This window comes from Amblyraja radiata, chromosome 5 (assembly GCF_010909765.2).
Source record: "Amblyraja radiata isolate CabotCenter1 chromosome 5, sAmbRad1.1.pri, whole genome shotgun sequence".
Lineage (NCBI taxonomy): Eukaryota > Metazoa > Chordata > Chondrichthyes > Rajiformes > Rajidae > Amblyraja > Amblyraja radiata.
The window spans coordinates 110,825,707-110,848,079 of record NC_045960.1 but is presented as its reverse complement, the minus strand read 5'-3'; the positions used below and the strand labels follow the sequence as shown (position 1 = coordinate 110,848,079).

The 22,373-nt window shown below is 45.8% G+C and overlaps 1 protein-coding gene across 1 annotated transcript in view; it reads left to right on the top strand.

The window, feature by feature from the left end:
• Window positions 1-14,226, top strand: part of wasf1 (WASP family member 1) — a 76,847-nt gene extending 62,621 nt beyond the window's left edge. Inside the window, 6 exon segments of the mRNA XM_033021982.1 lie at window positions 1,295-1,409; window positions 3,196-3,365; window positions 5,180-5,371; window positions 8,133-8,568; window positions 8,570-8,741; window positions 13,246-14,226. Coding sequence (XP_032877873.1) covers window positions 1,295-1,409; window positions 3,196-3,365; window positions 5,180-5,371; window positions 8,133-8,568; window positions 8,570-8,741; window positions 13,246-13,403 — 1,243 coding nt within the window. The 3' untranslated portion in view covers window positions 13,404-14,226.
• Window positions 14,227-22,373: the final 8,147 nt, after the last annotated feature.

Here is a 22,373-nt window from a genome sequence, read left to right as displayed (position 1 = left end):
GAAGAGAGGGGAGAGAGAGATCGAGAGAAGAGGGGGAGAGGGAGATGGGGGGAGAGGAAGAAGGGGGTGAGGGAGAAGGGGAAAAGGGGGGAGAGGGAGAAGGGGAAAAGGGTGGAGAGGGAGAAGGGGGACAGGGAGAAGGGGGAGAGGGAGTGGAACGATAACACATTATAACGCGCAGCCGTCCCATTCCGACCAAAGATTATAGAGCAGATCTCCTCTCCTATCTTTGATTGCGGCCGCCGCCGCCGAACCCCCCGGCCCACCATTGCACCCAATGTGTCCCGCGGGCCATATTTTGGAGACCAATCCCTTACAAGAACAAAACCAAAAACGTACAGAAGTGTTAAAATTGTCTTTATTATAGTGGTAAGTAAAGATCTATTAAAAATAAGTCTACTAACTTTCTAATGTACCGACAAACCTAGTTTCCCAATGGCCGTTGATAGAACAGAAAATAACATTTTCACGACAGAATCTCGACAAAAAATAATAATAATATTTTCTTACCTTTCTTTTTTATCGGGGAACCTAAAGAATGACAGGTCTGGTCGTTTAGATTTACGATTAGAACAATTTATTGCGGAGCAGTGAGATGATGATTTACATGAAGACGCCATGACAGTGTGGGGGAAGCCCAGTAAAATGCTCAATAAAATGGCGTCGACAGTCACACACGTCATACTACGCGTTTTTCGAGGAGTGGTCTATCTTGCTCCTCTATGATCTTTGGTCATGTGTACCGAGGTACAGAGAAGAACTTTTTTGTGGCGTGCTGTCCAGTCAGCGGAAAGACTACATATAATTACAATGAAACCATCCACAATGTACAGATACAGAATATAGGGAATAACTTTTATAGTTATAAAATAAGATGATTGCATCTTAGGGGCTAGTGGAGTCAAGGGATATAGGGAGAAGGCAGGCACGGGTTATTGATAGGGAACGATCGGCCATGATCACAATGAATGGCGGTGCTGGCTCGAAGGGCCAATTGGCCTCCTCCGGCACCTATTTTCTATGTTCTAAGATATAAGTCCAATTAAAGATGGCCCGAAAGTCTCCAATTAGGTTTACCCAATCTATTCCTCGTGACTTTGTATCCCTCTATTTGATCACCCCTCATCCTCCTGCACGCCAAGGAATAAAGTCACAGTCTGCTCAACCTCTCTCTGTAGCTCAGGCCCTCGAGGGGTTGAACAGGCTAAGAATGTCCCTTCTGAATGGCTTGCTATTGTTACATGTAAAGTGCAGTCGATAAATGTATCCTTGATTCTGAATGTTGTTTTCACAGAGACGATGGTAAAGATGGCTTGAAGTTCTACACAAATCCGTCGTATTTCTTCGATCTGTGGAAGGAAAAGATGCTTCAGGACACTGAAGATAAAAGGAAAGAAAGGAAACAAAAGGTTCTTTCATTAAATTTATCAATTTGAAAAAAAGATGTTTGAGTGTAATGAATACAGGCATCTTGTATAATCATTTTAAGTATTTTAAAAAGAGGCACAAGAAACTGCAGGCATTGACATATTGAACAAAACACAAAGTACTGGAGGAACTCAGCGAGTCAGGCAGCATCTGTGGAGGGAATAAACTAGTCTGGAGAGAGGTCCTGACCCGAAACAGATGCTGTCTGATCCACAGTCATAGTCATACGGCACAGAAACAGGCCCTTCCGCCCAACTCATCCCTGCCGACCAAGTTGTACTATCTAATCTAGTCCCTTTTGCCTACGTTTAGCCCATATCCCTCTAGACGTTTTCTATCCATGTGTCTTTTAAATACTATTATAGTATCTGCCTCAACTACTTCCTCTGGCAGCACTTTCCATATACCAAGCTGAAGCAGGGCCAATAGACAATATGTGCAGGAGTAGGCCATTCGGCCCTTTGAGCCAGCACCGCCCTAGCTAGCTCTCTCTTGAAAGCATCCAGAGAACCTGCCTCCACTGCCCTCTGAGGCAGAGAATTCCACAGACTCACCACTCTCTGCGGGAAAAAGTGTTTCCTCATCTCCGTTCTAAATGGCTTACTCCTTATTCATAAACTGTGGCCCCTGGTTCTGGACTCCCCCAACATCGGGAACATGTTTCCTGCCTCTAGCGTGTCCAAGCCCTTAACAATCTTATATGTTTCAATGAGATTCCCTCTCATCCTTCTAAACTCGAGTGCACAAGCCCAGCTGCTCCATTCTCTCAGCATATGACAGTCCCGCCATCCCGGAAATTAACCTTGTAAACCTACGCTGCACTCCCTCAATAGCAAGAATGTCCTTCCTCAAATTAGGGGACAAAACTGCACACAATACTCCAGGTGTGGTCTCACTAGGACTCTGTACAACTGCAGAAGGACCTCTTTGCTCCTATACTCAACTCCTCTTGTTATAAAGGCCAACATGCCATTCGCTTGGGTCACGACCCAATATGTCACCCGTCCATGTTCTCCGCACTTTGTGTCCTTCGGTGTATGAACCAGTGCCTGCAGTTCTTTGTTTCTATACTGTATGAAAAAGTTGTCCCTTGGGTTTGTATTAAATCTTGTTCCTCCCTTTGTCCTTTGCTAAAGTTTTATTAACTTTGCTATAATTAATGAACAGGCTCGGGGAGGTTGCAATTCCCATTTGGCTTCATCTAGTTAAGTACCTCACTGCAAGTACCTCTTCCTCTTTTTAATAGGTTTCTGCGAAACCTTGACTTAGTATTTTAACTGCACAGTCTCTCCCTACTTAGTATTTCTTGACTGAGTTAGATATGTGTCTTGTCTTTAAGTAAATCACTTAGTTTAAAGTTACAGCACGGAAACAGGCCCTTCGGCCCACTGTCTGCGCCAACCAGCGATCCTCTCACACTAACACTATTCCCCACACTAGGGACAATTTACATTTATACCAGATCAATTAACCTACAAACCTGTACGTCTTTGGAGTGTGGGAGGAAACCGAAGATCTCGGAGGAAACCCACGCAGGTCATGGGGAGAAGGTACAAACTCCGTACAGACAACACCCGTAGTCAGGATGGAACCCGGGTCTCTGGCGTTGTAAGGCAGCAACTCTACCGCTGCGCCACCATGCCGGACTCTTGCAAAGACCATTTTTGAATACTTCAATAATGCTCAACCTCTCCCCCTGCGTTAACTGTGTAATTGTGGAATTGATGGCACATGAATATCTCCCTTATCACCCAATTTTACCTGCAGCAGAAACCAATCGATCGTCCTCGAGAACCGGACAAAATGCCTAGAGCTCCTCAGGACAGGCGAAAGGTGTGGGAGAAGCAAGCGCCAGGCTTGGAACTTGCTGCTGATGGAGACTTTCCACAGAAAAACAGAGATAATATTAATGGGCCACCAATGTACCCCGAACCAAGGTTTGTATCTAGTCTGCATGAAATCTCAAGACCAAACATGCATGTTTTTGTGCAAGTCAGATTGTCGAATGAATTCCGGTCCAGTTTAGTTCATTGTCACGTGCACCGAGTTACAGTTTTGTTGCGTGCTAGCCAGTCAGCGGAAAGACAATACATGATTACAATCGAGCCGTTTATAGTGTAGTCGAGATTTAAAAGTGGAGTTGTAGAGGCACAAACGTTGTGAATAAATTATTTATTTATTCAGGCATTGTAGGTTAGATATACATGCACGTCTAGCACTCTAACATAACAGTTATTGTTGCCGCTGTGAGGCTGTTGCCTCGTGGGCTCGAGCTGAGCTCCTGCTGAGGTGGCAGGACACTCATGAAGAGAGAGGAAGAGAGAGAAGGTCGGTTGTTATATACTAGGGCACACCCCTTTACCCCGTGACCCTACCCCCGACTGCCGAGGGTTCACCTAGCAAGAGTGGCCTAACCACTAGGTGCCACTACAGAGTGATTGTAATCTGGTTTTGTGACCAGCACGCAATTAGTTGTCTGGGTTGGGTACGATCGTGGAAGCAAAGAAAAAGGATCTGTCTGATACTTTAGAGATACAGCGTGTAAACGGGCCCTTTGTACAGAGCACCGCGTCCACGGCACAGACCAGCGAACACCCCGTACACTAGCTCTATTCTACCCCCTAGGGACAATTCACAATTTTTTACCAAAGCCATTAACCTACAAACCTGTACGTCTTTGGAGAGTGGGAGGAAACCGGAGATACCGGTGAAAACCCACATGATCACGGGGAGAACGTACACACTCTGTACAGACAGAGACTGGGTCGTAATGCAGCAACTCTACTGCTGCGCCACCGTGCCACCCAAATATTATTTTGACTGAAGACAAATATCGAGAACTATCTTTAACATTGTTACACTGTAAATTTTAATTAAAATCACATTTTAATTCATGCACCATTTTTATGTCTTTGAATGATTAAGTTGTTCACTGCTGTCCCCCCACTAAATAAAATACAAAATTTGTATTTATTATCAAAAAAGCCATTAAAGTAATGGTTGGTCAAAGAACAAATTGAATTTTGTGTGATATCTAATAATATTTTTGCCTATTGACTCTTGTAACTCACCAGTTGGTTGTGTGTGTAACATGCAGTAGGAATGTAATATGGCCTGCGTATAGTTGGGAGGTCATGTTGCAATTATATAAGACGTTGGTGAGGCCACATTTAGAGTATTGTGTTCAGTGCTGGGCACCATTGTTATAGGAAAGATGTTGTCAAGCTGGAAAGGGTGCCGGGAAGATACGCAAGGATGTTGCCAGGACACGAGGGCCTGGGCTACAGGGAGAGGTTGAGCAGGCTGGGTCTCTATTCCTTGGAGTGCAGGAGGATGAGGGATGATCTTATAGAGGCGCACAAAATCATGAAAGGAATAGATCGGTTAGACGCACAGTCTCTTGCCTAGAGTAGGGGAATAGAGAACCAGAGGACATAGCTTTAAGGTGAGGGGGGGAAAGATTTAATGTGAATCTGAGGGGTAACTTTTTCACATGGGTGTATGGAATGAGGTGCCAGAGGAGGTAGTTGAGGCAGGGACTATCACAACGTTTCAGAAATATTTGGACAGATACATGGATTGGACTTGCTTAGAGGGATATGGGCCAAACATAGGCAGGTTGGGACTAGTGTAGATGGGACATGTTGGTCAGTGTGGGCAAGTTGGGTCCAAGTGCCAGTTTCCATGCTGTATGACTCTGTGACTATGCTCCTATGAATATCATTCTCGTGATGATTCTCTCCTTTTTAAGGAAGGAAATATACATTGAACATAACGAGGACCACCTTGACCACCTTGTACAGTCCACGGTCCCCTTCAGACACATTACCGAAAATCCCAGTGGCTTAAGTGACAAATTCTTTGTGTCCAGACCACATGAGCCACCGCCACCACCGCCAGTACAGACGGCAGTCGACATGAAGCCCGTCCATCCAGCTTTTAGGTAACTGCGCTCAATGGTTCAATGTGGTACTTTCATCTGCTACTGCACAATGAAATGCTTTTTTTTTGCTTTCAGTTCAGTTAAAAAAATCTTACTATACATAGGCACAATCATACTGAAGTACAAGAGTGTAGGAATAATAGATAACACTGAGGCAGCACACAAACGTCTAACATGGGTAAGACCTAAGCAGTGAATGGTAGTGCTCTGGGAAGTAGAGCAGTGGTATCTAGGATCCCTGTGCAGGTAAATAGTTCCTTGAAGATGGCGTCACAGGTAGATGGGGTGGTCAAAAAGGCTTATGACACATTGGCTTTCACCAGTCAGAGTCTTGAGTATAGACGATGGAAGTTCATGTTGCAATACTTTAACTCATGAGTCGCCACATCTTCCCATCTCCTCCCCTGTCGGCTTTCCGCAGAGACCGCTCCCTCCGTAACTCCCTGGTCAATTCGTCCCTTTTCCCTCCCGCACCACCCCCTCCCCCGGGCACTTTCCCTTGCAACCGCAAGAAATGCTACACTTGTCGCTTTACCTCCCCCCTCGACTCCATTCAAGGACCCAAGCAGTAGTTCCAGGTGCGGCAGAGGTTCACCTGCACCTCTTCCAACCTCATCTATTGCATCCGCTGCTCTAGATGTCAGCTGATCAACATCGGTGAGACCAAGCGTAGGCTTGCCGATCGCTTCGCCCAACACCTCCGCTCGGTCCGCATTAACCAACCTGATCTCCCGGTGGCTCAGCACTTCAACTCCCCCTCCCAATCCGAATCCGACCTTTCTGTCCTGGGCCTCCTCCATGGCCAGAGTGAGTCCCACCCTGAAATTGGAGGAGCAGCACCTCATATTTTGCTTGGGCAGTTTACACCCCAGCAGCATGAGCATTGACTTCCACAATTTCAGGTAGCCCTTGCTGTCTCCTCCCCTTCTCAGCTCTCCCTCAGCCCTCTGTCTCCTCCTCTTCCTTTCTTCTTCCCGTCCCCCCTCCCCCACCCTACATCAGGCTAAAGAAGGCTTTCGGCCCGAAACGTTGCCTATCTCCTTCGCTCCATAGATGCTGCCATACCCGCTGAGTTTCCCCAGCATTTTGTCTACCCACATTTAGAGTGTTGTTTTCAGTTTTGGGTACTGCTATAGGAAAGATGTTGTTAATTTAGAATGTTGCAGGGAATATATACGAGGATGTTGCCAGGACTTGAAGGTCTGAGCTATAGGGAAAGGTTGAGCAGACTGGGACTCTATTCCTTGGAGTGCAGGAGGATGAAGGGTGATCTTATAGAGGTTTACAAATTCATGAGAGGAATGCATCGGGTGGATGCACAGAGTCTCTTGCCCAGAGGAGGGGAATCGAGAACCAGAGGGCCTAGGTTTAAGGTGAAGGGGGAAAGATTTAATAGGAATCTGAGGTAGACAAAAATGCTGGAGAAACTCAGCGGGTGAGGCAGCATCTATGGAGCGAAGGAAATAGGTGACGTTTCGGGTCGAGACCCTTCTTCAGACTGATGTGGAGGTGGTGGGGGGGGGGGGGAGAAGAAAGGAAGAGGCGGAGACAGTGGGCTGAGGGAGAGCTGGGAAGGGGAGGAGAAAGCAAGGACTACCTGAAATTGGAGAAGTCAATGTTAATACCGCTGGGGTGCAAACTGTCCAAGCGAAATATGAGGTGCTGCTCCTCCAATTTACGGTGGGACTCACTCTGGCCATGGAGGAGGCCCAGGGCAGAAAGGTCGGATTCGGATTGGGAGGGGGAGTTGAAGTGCTGAGCCACCGGGAGATCAGGTTGGTTAATGCGAACCGAGCGGAGGTGTTGGGTGAAGCGATCGGCAAGCCTACGCTTGGTCTCACCGATGTAGAGCAGCTGATACTTAGAGCAGCGGAGAATATGAGAATAGGAATCTGAGGGGTAACTTTTTCACACAAAAGTTAGTGAGTTATATGGAATGATATAAATAGAGTTATACAAGTTGTAGTTGAGGCAGGTACTATCGCAACGCAATTGGACAGGACAGGTTTAGAGGGATCTGGGCCAAACACAGGCAGGTGGACTAGTGTAGATGGGACATGTTTGCCAGTGTGAGCAGGTTGAGCTGAAGGGCCTGTTTCCACACTGTATCACTAAGAGTTGCCACGTTTCCACACTATTATTGAAACATAGAAAATAGGTGCAGGAGGAGGCCATTCAGCCCTTCGAGCCAGCACCGCCATTCATTGTGATCTTTGAGCCAGCACCGCCATTCATTGTGATCGTCCCCTCTCAATAACCCGTGCCTGCCTTCTCCCCGTTCCCTTGACTCCACTAGCCCCTAGAGCTCTATCTAACTCTCTCTTAAATCCATCCAGTGACTTGGCCTTCACTGCCCTCTGTGGCAGGGAATTCCATAAATTCACAACTCTCTGGGTGAAAAAGTTTTTTCTCACCTCAGTCTTAAATGACCTCCCCTTTATTCTAAGACTGTGGCCCCTGGTTCTGGACTCGCCCAACATTGGGAAATATTTTCCTGCATCTAACTTGTCCAGTCATTTTAACATTTTATATGTTTCTATAAGATCCCCCTCATCCTTCTAAACTCCAGTGAATGGAGTTGCTACATTTCCACACTGTATCACTCTAATAGTTGCCATGTTTCCGGCGCTAGTTTGCATCCTTCAGATTTTCAAATTTGTTAAAACTAGAGTTTTGGCCACAAAGACCAGCTTGTTGTCTGTGTATTTTTGATGAACACATCATTTGATTTGCGTTAATGTTGCTTGGGTTTGCTTTTCAGTTCCAATTCCGAGCTGATGGACCATCGACTGAGATCGCCAGCGACGAGCAAGGCCACGGTTTTTGTCAGCCCAGCCGTCCCACCTCCCCCTCCTCCCCTGCCGCCACCCCTGCCGCCTCTCCCTCTCACTGCCCCTGGGGCTTCAGTCAAAGTGGCTGGCAACCCTCCACCTGCCTCCCAGCCCATGGTGTCGATGCCCCCGGCCACTCCTCTCCAGATTGCCCCAGGGGTGCTCCACCTGGCAGCTCCCCCCATCGCTCCCCCCTTAATAAAGCCCGTCCTCCCCGTCTCCGACATGGTGCCCATGGTTGACATGACCACCTTCCCGGCTCAGTCCAACGGAGGGCAGGGGCTTCCTCCTCCGCCACCGCCCCCACCACCTCCGCCGCCCCCCTCAGGCCCAGCGGACCTTCTCGCCGCTCGGAGGGCCCGTCCCACCGCCCCCTGGACCCCCTCCCCCGCCCTCCTTCGGTTCGAGACCCACTCTCCCCTTGGCCCCACCATCGTCTCCTTCGCAAGCCCACCCAGGGTCTGATTCCAAGCGCCACCCATCTTCTCTGCCGGTGATAAGTGATGCCAGGAGTGTTCTTCTCGAAGCCATTCGCAAGGGTATGTCCAAAGATGCCACTATGCTTATTGACTGGTTGACCGAAAGAAATTGCAGCAAATTGTGGACGCAGCCCAGACCATCACACAAACCAACCTCCCTTCCATTGACTCCATTTATACCTCACGCTGCCTCGGCAAGGCCAGCAGCATCATCAAGGACCAGTCGCACCCTGGCCACTCCCTCTTCTCCCCTCTCCCTTCAGACAAAAGGTATAGAAGTGTGAAAACACTCACCTCCAGATTCAGGGACAGTTTCTTCCCAGCTGTTATCAGGCAACTGAATCATTCCACCACATCCAGAGAGCGGTGCTGAACTAATTTTGATGATCCTCGGACTATCCTTGATGGGACTTTGCTGGCTTTACCTCGTACTAAACATTATTCCTTTATCATATATCTATACACTGCAAATGCTGTAAATGGATCAATCCTTCTGCTGACTGGTTAGCACATAACAAAAGCTATTTTTATCTACATACTACCTGCTCACAGCGCTAGAGACCCAAGTTCGACCCTGATCTTGGGTGCTGTCCGTGTGGAGTTTGCGCCTTCTCCTTGTGACCACATGGGTTTCCTCCGGGTGCTCCGTTTTCCTCCCACATCCCAAAGTCGTGCGGATTTGTAGGTTAATTGGCCCCTGTAAACTGGCCCCAGTGTGTAGGAAGTGGGATAATCCCACCGGACTCAGGAACAGCTTCTTCCCCTCCGTTATCAGGCTTGTGAACCATCCTTCCATAAGCTACAGTGCTGTCCAATTCATTGCAGACATTGGACTTTGTCTGTGGAACTGATGCGCTACAAAGCTGAGAACTATATTCTGCACTCTGTATCTTCCCCTTTCCTCTGCCCATTGGACCTGAGTTTGAATTGGTTGTATCTATGTATGGTATATCTGTATTAAAACAAAGCTTTTCACTGTACCTCGGTACATGTGACAATAACAAACCTAAATCTATGGCTTATGGAAGGACCGTTCAGAAGTTTGATAACAATACCACACATTCCTAGAGTTCTACGGCACGGAAACTGGGCCTATAGCCCATCATTCATGCTGACCAAGTGCCTCGTCTAAGCCAGTCCAATTTACCAGAATTTGGTCCATATCGCTCTAAACCTTTTCTACCCATGTAACCATATAACCATATAACAATTACAGCACGGAAACAGGCCATCTCGACCCTTCTAGTCCGTGCCGAACACGTATTCTCCCCTAGTCCCATATACCTGCGCTCAGACCATAACCCTCCATTCCTTTCCCGTCCATATAACTATCCAATTAATTTTTAAATGATAAAAACGAACCTGCCTCCACCACCTTCACTGGAAGCTCATTCCACACAGCCACCACTCTTTGAGTAAAGAAGTTCCCCCTCATGTTACCACTAAACTTCTGTCCCTTAATTCTCAAGTCATGTACATGTCCAGTTATTAAATTTTAGGTGATAACATATATTACAATAATAAATGTTACTGTAGGTGCCTCAACTATCTGCTCTGGCATCTTGTTCCATATACTAGCAATGTTACAAAATTTTGAGATTTAAAAAATCAAGTCTGTAATTTATCCCATCAGATAAAGCATAAAAAGAAGTTTAATTTGACACCTAATTCACTTTCATATCTCAAGTATTTAAAAAGTTATGGCCATTTCCATACTCGGAAATTAGCATCTTGTTCCCTATTGATTTTCTATGGACATAACAAAAAAGCTGTGATCGTGTGCAGTCAAAAGCCCATAACCTTCTTAAAAATTAAGAGAACTGAATGAAATTTTCAGTTATCGTAGATTGAATCATTCTGAAACAAATATAAAATAATCTTACTTGGATGACCTGAAATTAAAGCATATAATTAGTTAGTTACCCAAGTGTAGCTAATTTCAAACTTCAATTACTAGATCTAAACATCTATCCATTTCTTAATAAATGATTAACATTTTTAAATAGCCTAAGTGTCTAAATAATATTCATAAATAATTCACAATAAAACATGATTTTTAAATCTCATTTACATTAATTTATAGGCCAAATGGAAGGAATTTTGTGTTCAATTGCTGTAAATTAAAGTCCATTTTAAATCAGCTTTCTAGTGGGATCCTGTGAACGCGCTGGTTTAGAACGTTCACATTGCGCTAGATTTGTGCCCTCAAATGCCCAGAAAAATACTGCGGGATATAATGGGCCCAAAATGAGCTACTCGCAATATTAAACTTTGTATAAAGGGATCTTAAGAAGCCCTTTTTAATGTAAAAATAAGCAGCCTACCTTCTATTATTTGCTTTATGCGACCCTGACAGCTGCCGGTGGTCGCGGGTTTAGAGATTGATTTTTAAACTACTATAACTATTATACGAGGCCTTTAGAACTAATAATAGCTTTTGCGACGGGGTCTTCCAGCGATTTTTCGTTAATAATTAACTAGGCTGAACATCTTCGATTTGAACAGCCTAGAGAAAATCGCGTTTTAAACCCGCCCCCCTCTAAACGGCGCCAAAATCGCGCACACCCGCAGCGACAGATTTTCAGCGACGCTTCAGGTAGGCTTTGCAACATACCTACATATACCCACCATCTGTTATGTGAAAAAGTTGCCCATCATGCTTCTTACTAAATCATCTCCTCCCCCCCTCACCTTAAACCCATGTCCCCTGGTTCTTGATTCCTCTACCCTGGGTAAAAGGCTGTGTGCATTCACCCTATCAAATCCCCTCATGGTATTATACACTTTGTCTAATTAAACAAATAAGGGTGGCACAGGGGTGGAGACCCGAGTTCCATCCCGACCACGGGCGCTGTCTGTGCAGAGCTTGTATCTTCTCCCCGTGACCCCATGGGTTTTCCCCTGGTGCTCCAGTTTCCTCCCACGCTCCAAAGACGTACAGGTTTGTCGGTAATGGGTATTTTTAAGGCGGAGATTGACAGCTTCTTGATTAGTACGGGTGTCGGGGGTTATGAGGCGAAGGCTGGAGAATGGGTTTGAGAGGGAAAGATAGATCAGCCATGACTGAATGGCAGAGTAGACTAGATGGGCCTAATTCTGCTCGTATCACTTATGAACTAGGTTAATTAGCTTCGGTTAAAATTGTAAGTTGTCCCTAGTGTGTAAGATCTCACAACTAAAGTATAGTTTAGAGATACAGCGCGGAAGCAGTGCCCTTCGGCTCATCGAGTCCGCACCGACCAGTAATCCCTGCACACTGACACTACTCTATACACACAAGGGACAATTTAACATTTATACCAAGCCAATTAGCCGACGAACCTGTACGTCTTTAGAGTGTGGGAGAAAAACAGAGATCTCGGAGAAAACCCACACGTTCATGGGGAGAAGGTACAAACTCCGTACAGACAGCACCCGTGGTCGGGATGGAACCCGGGTCTCTGGCGCTGTGAGGCAGCAACTCTACCGCTGCACCACCGTGCCACACACTACGCCACATGGATCTACGCATTTAGTGAATGTACATTTTAAGTATTCCACCAACATCATGGAATTTTTCAGCTGACATTCAGTATTCAGTATTAACTTTATTGTCATTTCACCGAGTACGTGCATACACAGAAGAAACAAAAAATTGTTTCTCATCAGTTTTTGTCGGTGCAATTAATAAAAAACAGAAATAAATACATAGAAACATAGAAAATAGGTGCAGGAGTAGGCCATTCGGCCCTTCGAGCCTGCACCGCCATTCAATATGATCATGGCTGATCATCCAACTCAGTATCCTGTACCTGCCTTCTCTCCATACCCCCTGATCCCTTTAGCCACAAGGGCCACACCTAACTCCCTCTTAAATATAGCCAATGAACTGGCCTCAACTACCTTCTGTGGCAGAGAATTCCAGAGATTCACCACTCTCTGTGTGAAAAATGTTTTCCTCATCTCGGTCCTAAAAGATTTCCCCCTTATCCTTGAACTGTGACCCCTTGTTCTGGACTTCCCCAACATCGGGAACAATACATACAAGTTAAAAATTATCAAATCTAAAATGGACCTAAAATTGAACTAAAAACAGACATTCAAACCAAACAGTGACTCAGTCTGAAGAAGGGTTTCAGCCCGAAATGTTGCCTATTTCCTTCGCTCCATAGATGCTGCTGCACCCGCTGAGTTTCTCCAGCTTTTTTGTGTACCAGTGACTTTACATTGACTGGTGTCCAGCTGTTGGGCGAGGTTAGATGTGGGGGTGTATGTGTATGGGGAGGGGACACAGTCCGTTAACCATTTTTATTGCTTGTGGGAAGAAGCTGTGGAGCATCCTGCTGGTTCTGCAGCTGATACTCCCGTACCTCCTCCCAGATAGCAGAATGGAGAAGATGTGGTGGGATGGGTGGTAAGGGTCCTTAATGATGGAGATGGTTCTGCATCTCTTACCTATTTAACTGACATAACTCTTTTTAAACATCGAATCATTCTAACGTGGTGTAGTGGGCTAAACTAAACACTTTAATAATAAAATCTATTGAGACGTTTTAATGTAGAGAACATCTCCTTTGGTCGGCAGGCATTCAACTCCGCAAGGTGGAGGAGCAGCGAGAACAAGAGGCAAAGCATGAACAGGTTGGGAACGACGTTGCCACCATCCTGTCGCGCCGCATCGCGGTGGAGTACAGCGACTCTGAAGACGACTCCGAGTTTGACGAGGTGGACTGGCTGGAATAGCCGCCTCCCGACAGCGTGGAGCTCACTCCTCTCATTCATTGTGGTACTCAGTCCATGGGAATGTATCACACATTTCATAAGGGGGTCATCGGGGTGGGGGGGGGGGGGGGGGGGGGGGGGATGGGGTTTGTATTTGTAATACTGAACTTAACGGAGAATTGATAGCAGTTTTCTGGGAAGGAGAGGCATAACTAATTTTTGGATCACCCGTACATTACCTTTCTTCATTCAGGCTGGTGTTTGTGTGATGATTACAGTTCTGTGGAGAGCGTGTATTTTTTTTTAAACAAAAAAAAACAAACCACTAAGTATTAAAATTGGGACACCCTGCATTGCCACAAGACCCAGTTTTGGGAATCCTGTGCTTTTGTCTGAATGCACTGGACTTTGAGGTAAATGTACTTATACTTGTACTTGGAGGACAGCTCGAACTCGTACTGTTGAATCACATTCGAAGCACTATTTGTAAGCTATATAAGTCTTGCAATGCAGCTGTTTCAGAGTGGAGAGAGAACCGGCCCTTGTAGAAAACATTCCCCAGGTCAGTTGTAAACAAACCATATGCACTAATACTCCTTCATGAGTAAATGGACTGCCTGTAATAAATAGAAGTCTTTGATACATTGTTGTGACATGCCTTACTCTTAACATTAATAATTTAAATACAACTCATTTTTGGTTGAATGTACTATTTTGCCTGCACATGTGTTCATCTGTGGAAACTACTGACTAGAAGACACTACATTACCTATTTAACTGCAAGTGATACAAATGCGTTTTCTGGCATTTACTGTATTTAATAAATCGATTTGTTTGAAATCTCTTTAGTGATTTATATTTTGTCCTTTAAAATCCAAACGCCAATTTGTTGCCTATGGTAACATTTCTAATTTTGTGGTCATAATGTAATAAATCAGAAAATCCAATATGTACTTGCATGCCTTGTCACTGGGTCGTGTTGCATTTCATTAATAATCAAGAGTGTTCAGTCATTCAGTTGATGTCAACAACAGAGCAATTACATTCTTATTTGCAGCGGCATAACAGGCCCATAAACTCGATACACTCTGATGATATATAATGAACAAAAATTCAATAAACTAATGACCACAACGTTCGTTTGGGCAGCGTTAAAGTTGCTGCCTGACTGTGCCAGAGTCCCGGGTTTGATCCTGACTACGGGCACTGTCTGGATGGAGTTTGTACCTTCTCCATGTGTCCTAGCATTTGTTTCAAGAGGGCTAGAATACAAAAACGGATGTAATGTTGAGGCTCTATAAGGCGCTAGTCAAGCCGCATTTGCAGTATTGTGAGCAATTTTGGGCACCGTATCTGAGGAAGGATGTGCTGGCTCTGGAGAGGGTCCAGAGGAGGTTTACAAGAATGATCCCAGGAATGAGTGGGTTAACATATCTTGAGCATTTGACATGGCCTCAGAATTAAAGGACAATCCTTTAGGAAGGAGATGAGGAGGAATTTCTTTTGTCATAGGGTAGTGAATCTGTGGAATTCTTTGCCGCAGAAGGTTGTAGAGACTAAGTCAATGGACATTTTTAAGGCAAAGATAGATAGATTCTGGATTGGTACGGGTGTCGGGGGTTATTGGAAGAAGTCAGGAGAATGGGGTTAGGAGGAGGATATTGATCAGCCATGATTGAATGACGGAGTAGACTTGATGGGCCGCATGGCTTAATTCTGCTCCTATCACTTATGACCGTGTGGGCTTTCTCCGGGTGCTCCGGTTTCCTCCCACACTCCAAAGAAGTACAGGTTTGTAAGTTAATTGTTTTTTGTAAATTGTCCCTAGTGTGTAGGATCGTGTTAGTGTACGGGGTGATTGCTGGTCTGCACAGACTTGGTGGGCCGAAGAGCCCGTTTCCACGCTGTATCTCTAAACTAAGCTAAACATTGGTGCAAAATAAATCCAACGCCCTTAGTGCAACCACAAACAGCCCATAGATATTCATTGTTGAGGCTAGCGTTCAGGAGCCTGATGGTTGTCTGCAAGAAGCTATTCCTGAACCTGGTTTTCAGACCTGATGGTAGGAGTGAAATGAGACCATTGCCAGGATGGTGTAAGACTTTGACATTGGCTGCTCTTTGAGGCATTGCTGCCAGTAGATCCTTGCGATCAGTACCTGCGATGAACCTAGCAGTGAATCACTGTCTACAATCTCCTTCGTTCCTGGGCGTTCGAGTTTCTGAACCAGACCGTGATGCCAACACTCAACATGCTCTCCACTGTACATCTGTAAAGGTTCAATAGAATAGGCAATAGGTGCAGGAGTAGGCCATTCGGCCCTTCGAGCCAGCATCGCCATTCAATATGATCATGGCTGATCATCCCCAATCAGTACCACGTTCCTGCCTTCTCGCCATATCCCCTGACTCCGCTATCTTTAAAAGCCCTATCTAGCTCTCTCTTGAAAGCATCCAGAGAACCTGCCTCCACCGCCCTCTGAGGCCGAGAATTCCACAGACTCACCACTCTCTGTGAGGAAAAAGTGTTTTCTCGTCTCCGTTCTAAATGGCTTACTCCTTATTCTTAAACTGTGTGTGGCCCCTGGTTCTGGACTCCCCCAACATCGGGAACATGTTTCCTGCCTCCAGCGTGTCCAAGCCCTTAACAATCTTATTCGCCAACAAACCATATCTTCTCAGGAAGTAGAGGCATTGTTGGGTTTTCCTTATGATTGCATCAATGTGCAGGGCCCAGGACAGATCTGCAGAGGTATGCACGCACAGGAATGTTCTCCTCCGTCTACACATCATAAGTGTGGAATGTAGGCTGGGACTGTCTCAATGCTAAATTTAAAATTGATAACCGCCTTTCTTGGGGTGGGGCGGCACAATTGGTAGAGTTGCTGCCTCACGGTGCCAGAGACCCGGGTTAGATCCTGACTACGGGTGCTGTCCGTACGGATAGTTCTCCATGTGACCACGTGGGTTTCCTCCAGATGCCCTGTTCCCCCCCCCCCCCCCCCCCATGCTCCAAAGACATGCAGGTTTGTAGGTTTAAGAAGGAACTGCAGATGCTGGAAAATCGAAGGTAGACAAAAATGCTTTAGAAACTCAGCGGGTCTGAAGAAGGATCTCAACCCGAAACGTGAGTCTGAAGAAGGGTCTCGACCCGAAACATCAGTCTGAAGAAGGGTCTCGACCCTGAAACGTCAGTCTGAAGAAGGGTCTCGACCCGAAACGTCAGTCTGAAGAAGGGTCTCGACCCGAAACATCAGTCTGAAGAAGGGTCTCGACCCGAAACATCAGTCTGAAGAAGGGTCTCGACCCTGAAACGTCAGTCTGAAGAAGGGTCTCGACCCTGAAACGTCAGTCTGAAGAAGGGTCTCGACCCGAAACATCAGTCTGAAGAAGGGTCTCGACCCTGAAACGTCAGTCTGAAGAAGGGTCTCAACCCTGAAACGTCAGTCTGAAGAAGGGTCTCGACCCGAAACGTCGCCTATTTCCTTCGCTCCATAGATGCTGCCTCACCCGCTGAGTTTCTCCAGCATTTTTGTCTACCTCAGGTTTGTAGGTTAATTGTTTTTTATAAATTGCCCCTAGGGTAGAACTAGTGTACGGGTGATCGATGGTCAGCGTGGACTCTGTGGGCCAAAGGGCCTGTTTCCACGCTGTATCTTTTTTTTTAGTTTAGAGCTACGGAGTGGCAACGGGCCTTTCTGCCCACCGAGTCCGTGCTGACCAGCGATCAACTGTACACCAGCACTATCCTTCAAACTAGGGACAATTTACAATATTCACCCAAGGCAATTAACCTACAAACCCGCACTTCTTTGGAGCGTGGGAGGAAACCGGCGCACCCGGAAAAAACCCACGCCATCACATGGAGGACGTGCAAACTCCGTACAGACAACATTCGTAGTCAGGATTTAAACCAGGTCGCTGCACCACCATTCCACCCTTATAGACAATAGGTGCCAGGAGTAGGCCATTCGGCCCTTCGAGCCAGCACCGCCATTCAATGTGATCATGGCTGATCATCCCCAATCAGTACCCCGTTCCTGCCTTCTCCCCATATCCCCTGACTCCGCTATTTTTAAGAGCACTATCTAGCTCTCTCTTGAAAGCATCCAGAGAAGCTGCCACCACTGAGGCAGAGAATTCCACAGACTCACAACTCTCTGTGAGAAAAAGTGTTTCCTCGTCTCCGTTCTAAATGGCTTACCCCTTATTCTTAAACTGTGGCCCCTGGTTCTGGACTCCCCCAACATCGGGAACATGTTTCCTGCCTCTAGCGTGTCCAAGCCCTTAACAATCTTATATGTTTCAATGAGTTCGCCTCTCATCCTTCTAAACTCCAGAGTGTACAAGCCCAGCTGCTCCATTCTCTCAGCATATGACAGTCTTATCTCTGAAGTACCTCAAAAACGAAAACTATTGAATGATGAATTGTGGCATGATCTTGAAACTTAAAAAAACATCTTCTCAGACAACTTGCCTTATCATTCGCTGGTAATCTAGCATTAAATAAACCAGCAATTGCAGTTCACTTCCAAAATTAACTAGGGGATGCGCAAATATACATCCATCATCATTTGCATCAAATGATTGTTAATGATTCAATTTCTCCTGGAGATTGCAATTATATCTACACATTGCAGAGCAAACTAATGACTCAGTATATGCATGGGAGGAATTAACATTTAAACATTTCACATTTTGAAAGAAGTGAATCTGGAGAATGTAATCCACTCTGACATCCGTTATTGGTTTATGTAATGACTTCAGGAAATGGATTTGGTTAATACCACGAACATCATTCAATAATGAGAAAGGTGCAACATATATTTCAAAGCTCTGACTGCCAACTAAGTTTTCAGGCAGACATTAATGCAGCTAGAGGCAATTTTTTATCTCTCTCTTTGATTGCTCGGGATAGCTGCGTTAAAGTCCTGTCCCACTGTACGAGTTCATTCCAAGAGCTCTCCCTCCGAGTTTGCCCTGATTCGAACTCGGAGATTTACGGTAATGGCCACTCGTTGGTACTCGGGGCTCTCGTGGACATTTTTCAACATGTTGAAAAATCTTCACGAGTCTTCCCGTGCTTACCTGCCGTTAGCGAGTCTTCCCGAGTACCTGCCGTTAGCGTTACGAGCCGCTAAGAGACGTCCCCGAGCTCCGACGTACCCGCTACGTTCATTCTCCGTGCTTACCACGAGTTTGATTTTTTTTAAACTTGGGAGAGCTCTTGGAATGAACTCGTACCGTGGGACAGGGCACTTGGCAGATTACATTTTTGATAGGCATGGCGTTCATAGAAAATAGGATTAAGGAAAAACTCGCATGGACCCTCTCAGCTCTGGCATTCAAATTGGTTGACCATCCATCTCAATACCATTCCCTTTGAGCCCTTCTGCTTTCAGAAATTGATCTCCTTAAATCTATTTGGTTATTTACCAAGCCAGAGAGTGTTTGACGGCACTGGGCCTGTACTCACTGGAGTTTAGAAGATTGAGATGGGACCTTATTGAAATGTACCGAATAGTGAAAGGCTTGGATAGAACGGATGTAGAGAGGATGTTTCCACTGGTGGGAGAGTCTAGGAACAGAGGTCATAGCCTCAGAATTAAAGAACGTTCCTTTAGGAAAGAGATGAGAAGGAATTTCTTTAGTCAGAGGGTGGTGAATCTGTGGAATTCTTTGCCACAGAAGGCAACTTGAACTTGAACTGTGGAGGCCAAGACAATGGATATTTTTAAGGCAGAGATAGACAGATTCTTGATTGGTACGGGTGTGAGGGGAACAGGCAGGAGAATGGGGTTAGAAGGGAGAGATAGATCAGCCATGATTGAATGGTGGAGTAGACTAGATGGGCTAAATGGCCTAATTCTGCCCCTATGGCTTATGGCCTTATGACCCAGGATCGATCCTGACCTCGGGTGCTGTATGTGGAGTATGTCTGACCTCCCTTTATAGCTAAGATAATCACAAAATTGTGGAGTAACGCAGCGGGACCAGGCAGCATCTATGGACCGAAGGGAATGGGTGATGTTTCGGGCCTCGACCCTTCTTCAGGCTGACAGTCGGGGGAAAGGAGAACGAGCGTTATAGATGGAGATTATAGAGAGAGAGATATAGAACAATGAAAAAATGAAAGATGTGCAAAAATGTAATGATGATCAAGGAAGCTGTCCATTGTTAGCTGTGGGCTAGGTGAGAATACCTTTACCCATTACCCCTTATAGTTTATACTTTTATAGCTCCTAATCCGGGCATCATTCTGGTGAACCTCCTCTGCACCCTCTCCAAATACTACACATATAAGTTTCAAGATCAAATATTGTTTTTATTTATGTGTGAAATGTTTCAGTTTTATGTGCGATGCTCCGGTATTCCCTGGGAAACGTCTTCTCATTTTGCACTGTACAATTGTTGCTTTGCAAGATGACAATAGAGGTTGATTGATCCTTCCTGTAGTGGGGCGACCAGAACGGCACGCAATACTCCAAATGCGGCCCAACCAACTCCTATAAAGTTGCAGTATGACCTCCTGACTCTTATTGCAAAACTTTCCCTGTGATTCATGCTTTTGGTGAACACTATTAGGAGATTAATGGGCCTGTCCCATTAGAGACAAGATTGTTAAGGGTTTGGACACGCTAGAGGCAGGAAACATGTTCCCGATGTTGGGGGAGTCCAGAACCAGGGGCCACACAGTTTAAGAATAAGGATTAAGCCATTTAGAACGGAGACGAGGAAACACTTTTTCTCACAGAAAGTGGTGAGACTGTGGAATTATCTGCCTCAGAGGGTGGTGGAGGCCGGTTCTCTGGATGCTTTCAATAGAGAGCTAGATAGGGCTCTTAAAAATAGCGGAGTCAGGGGATATGGGGAGAAGGCAGGAACGGGGTACTGATTGGGGATGATCAGCCATGATCACATTGAATGGCGGTGCTGGCTCGAAGGGCCGAATGGCCTACTCCTGCACCTATTGACTATTGTCTATTGTCTATTGTGCCACTTAGGCGACTACCGGAGACTATGCGGTCGCCAGATGATCGCTGGTCGTGAGTAGTTTCCTCAGTCGCTGGTCACCAAAAAATTTTCAACATGTTTTCGGCGACAGTAGCGACCTTGGGTTTGATGCCAAATGAGCGTAGCTTGACGTAGGTGTTGTAGTAGGCAGTTGCCAGGTTAATGTCGGCAGTCGCCAGGATGTCGTCGGGTGTCGCCAGGTAACGTAGGTTGCCGCCAGTGCTGACTTCGGTGAATTTCAATGTCGTAGTCATCGTCAGTTGCCTAGAAAATCACCAAAGTGGGACTGGCCCATTAGTGTCCATTCATCCAAGAAGTCATAGAGTGATACAGTGTGGAAACAGACCCTTTGGCCCAACTTGTCCACACCGACCAACATGCCCCATCTACACTAGTCCCACCTGCCTGTATTTGGCCCACATCCCTCTAAATCCATCCTATCCATGTACCCATCTAAATATTTCTTAAATGTTGCAGTAGTCCCTGCCTCAACGACCTCCTACGGCAGCTCATTCCATACACCTACCACCCTTTGTGTGAAATAGTTACTCCTCAAGTTCCTATTAAGTCTTTCCCCCCTCACCTTCAACCTACAGTGGCTTGCAAAAGTTTTCATACCCCTTGAACTTTTCCACATTTTGTCACGTTACAACCACAAACGTAAATGTATTTTATTGGGATTTTATGTGATAGACCAACACAAAGTGGTACATAATTGTGAAGTGGAAGGAAAATGATACATGGTTTTCAAATATTTTTACAAATAAATAATTGAAAAGTGTGGCGTGCAAAGGTATTCAGCCCCCCTGAGTCAATACTTTGTAGAACCACCTTTCGCTGCAATTACAGCTGCAAGTCTTTTGGGGTATGTCTCTACCAGCTTTGCACATCTAGAGACTGAAATTTTTGCCCATTCTTTGCAAAATAGCTCAAGCTCAGTCAGATTGGATGGAGAGCGCCTGTGAACAGCAATTTTCAAGTCTTGCCAGAGATTCTCAATTGGATTTAGGTCTGGACTTTGACTGGGCCATTCTAACACATGAATATGCTTTGATCTAAACCAATCCATTGTAGCTCTGGCTGTATGTTTAGGGTCGTTGTCCTGCTGGAAGGTGAACCTCAGTCTCAAGTCTTTTGCAGACTCTTAACAGGTTTTCTTCCAAGATTGCCCTGTATTTGGCTCCATCCATCTTCCCATCAACTCTGACCAGCTTCCCTGTCCCTGCTGAAGAAAAGCATCCCCACAGCATGATGCTACCACCACCATGTTTCACAGTGGGGATGGTGTGTTCAGGGTGATGTGCAGTGTTAGTTTCCCGCCACATATAGCGTTTTGCATTTAGGCCAAAAACTTCAATTTTGGTCTCATCTGACCAGAGCACCTTCCTCCACATGTTTGCTGTGTCCCCCACATGGCTTGTGGCAAACTGCAAACGGGACTTCTTATGGCTTTTTTTCAACAATGGCTTTCTTCTTGCCACTCTTCCATAAAGGCCCGATTTGTGGAGTGCACGACTAATAGTTGTCCTGTGGACAGATTCTCCCACCTGAGCTGTGGATCTCTGCAGCTCCTCCAGAGTTACCATGGGCCTCTTGGCTGCTTCTCTGATCAATGCTCTCCTTGCCCGGCCTGTCAGTTTAGGTGGACGGCCATGTCTTGGTAGGTTTGCAGTTGTGCCATACTCTTTCCATTTTCGGATGATGGATTGAACAGTGCTCCGTGAGATGTTCAAAGCTTGAGATATTTTTTTATAACATAACCCTGCTTTAAACTTCTCCACAACTTTATCCCTGACCTGTCTGATGTGTTCCTTGGGCTTCATGATGCTGTTTGTTCACTAATGTTCTCTAACAAACCTCTGGGACCTTCACAGAACAGCTGTATTTATACTGAGATTAGATTACACACAAGTGGACTCTATTTACTAATTAGGTGACTTCTGAAGGCAATTGGTTCCACTAGATTTTATTTAGGGG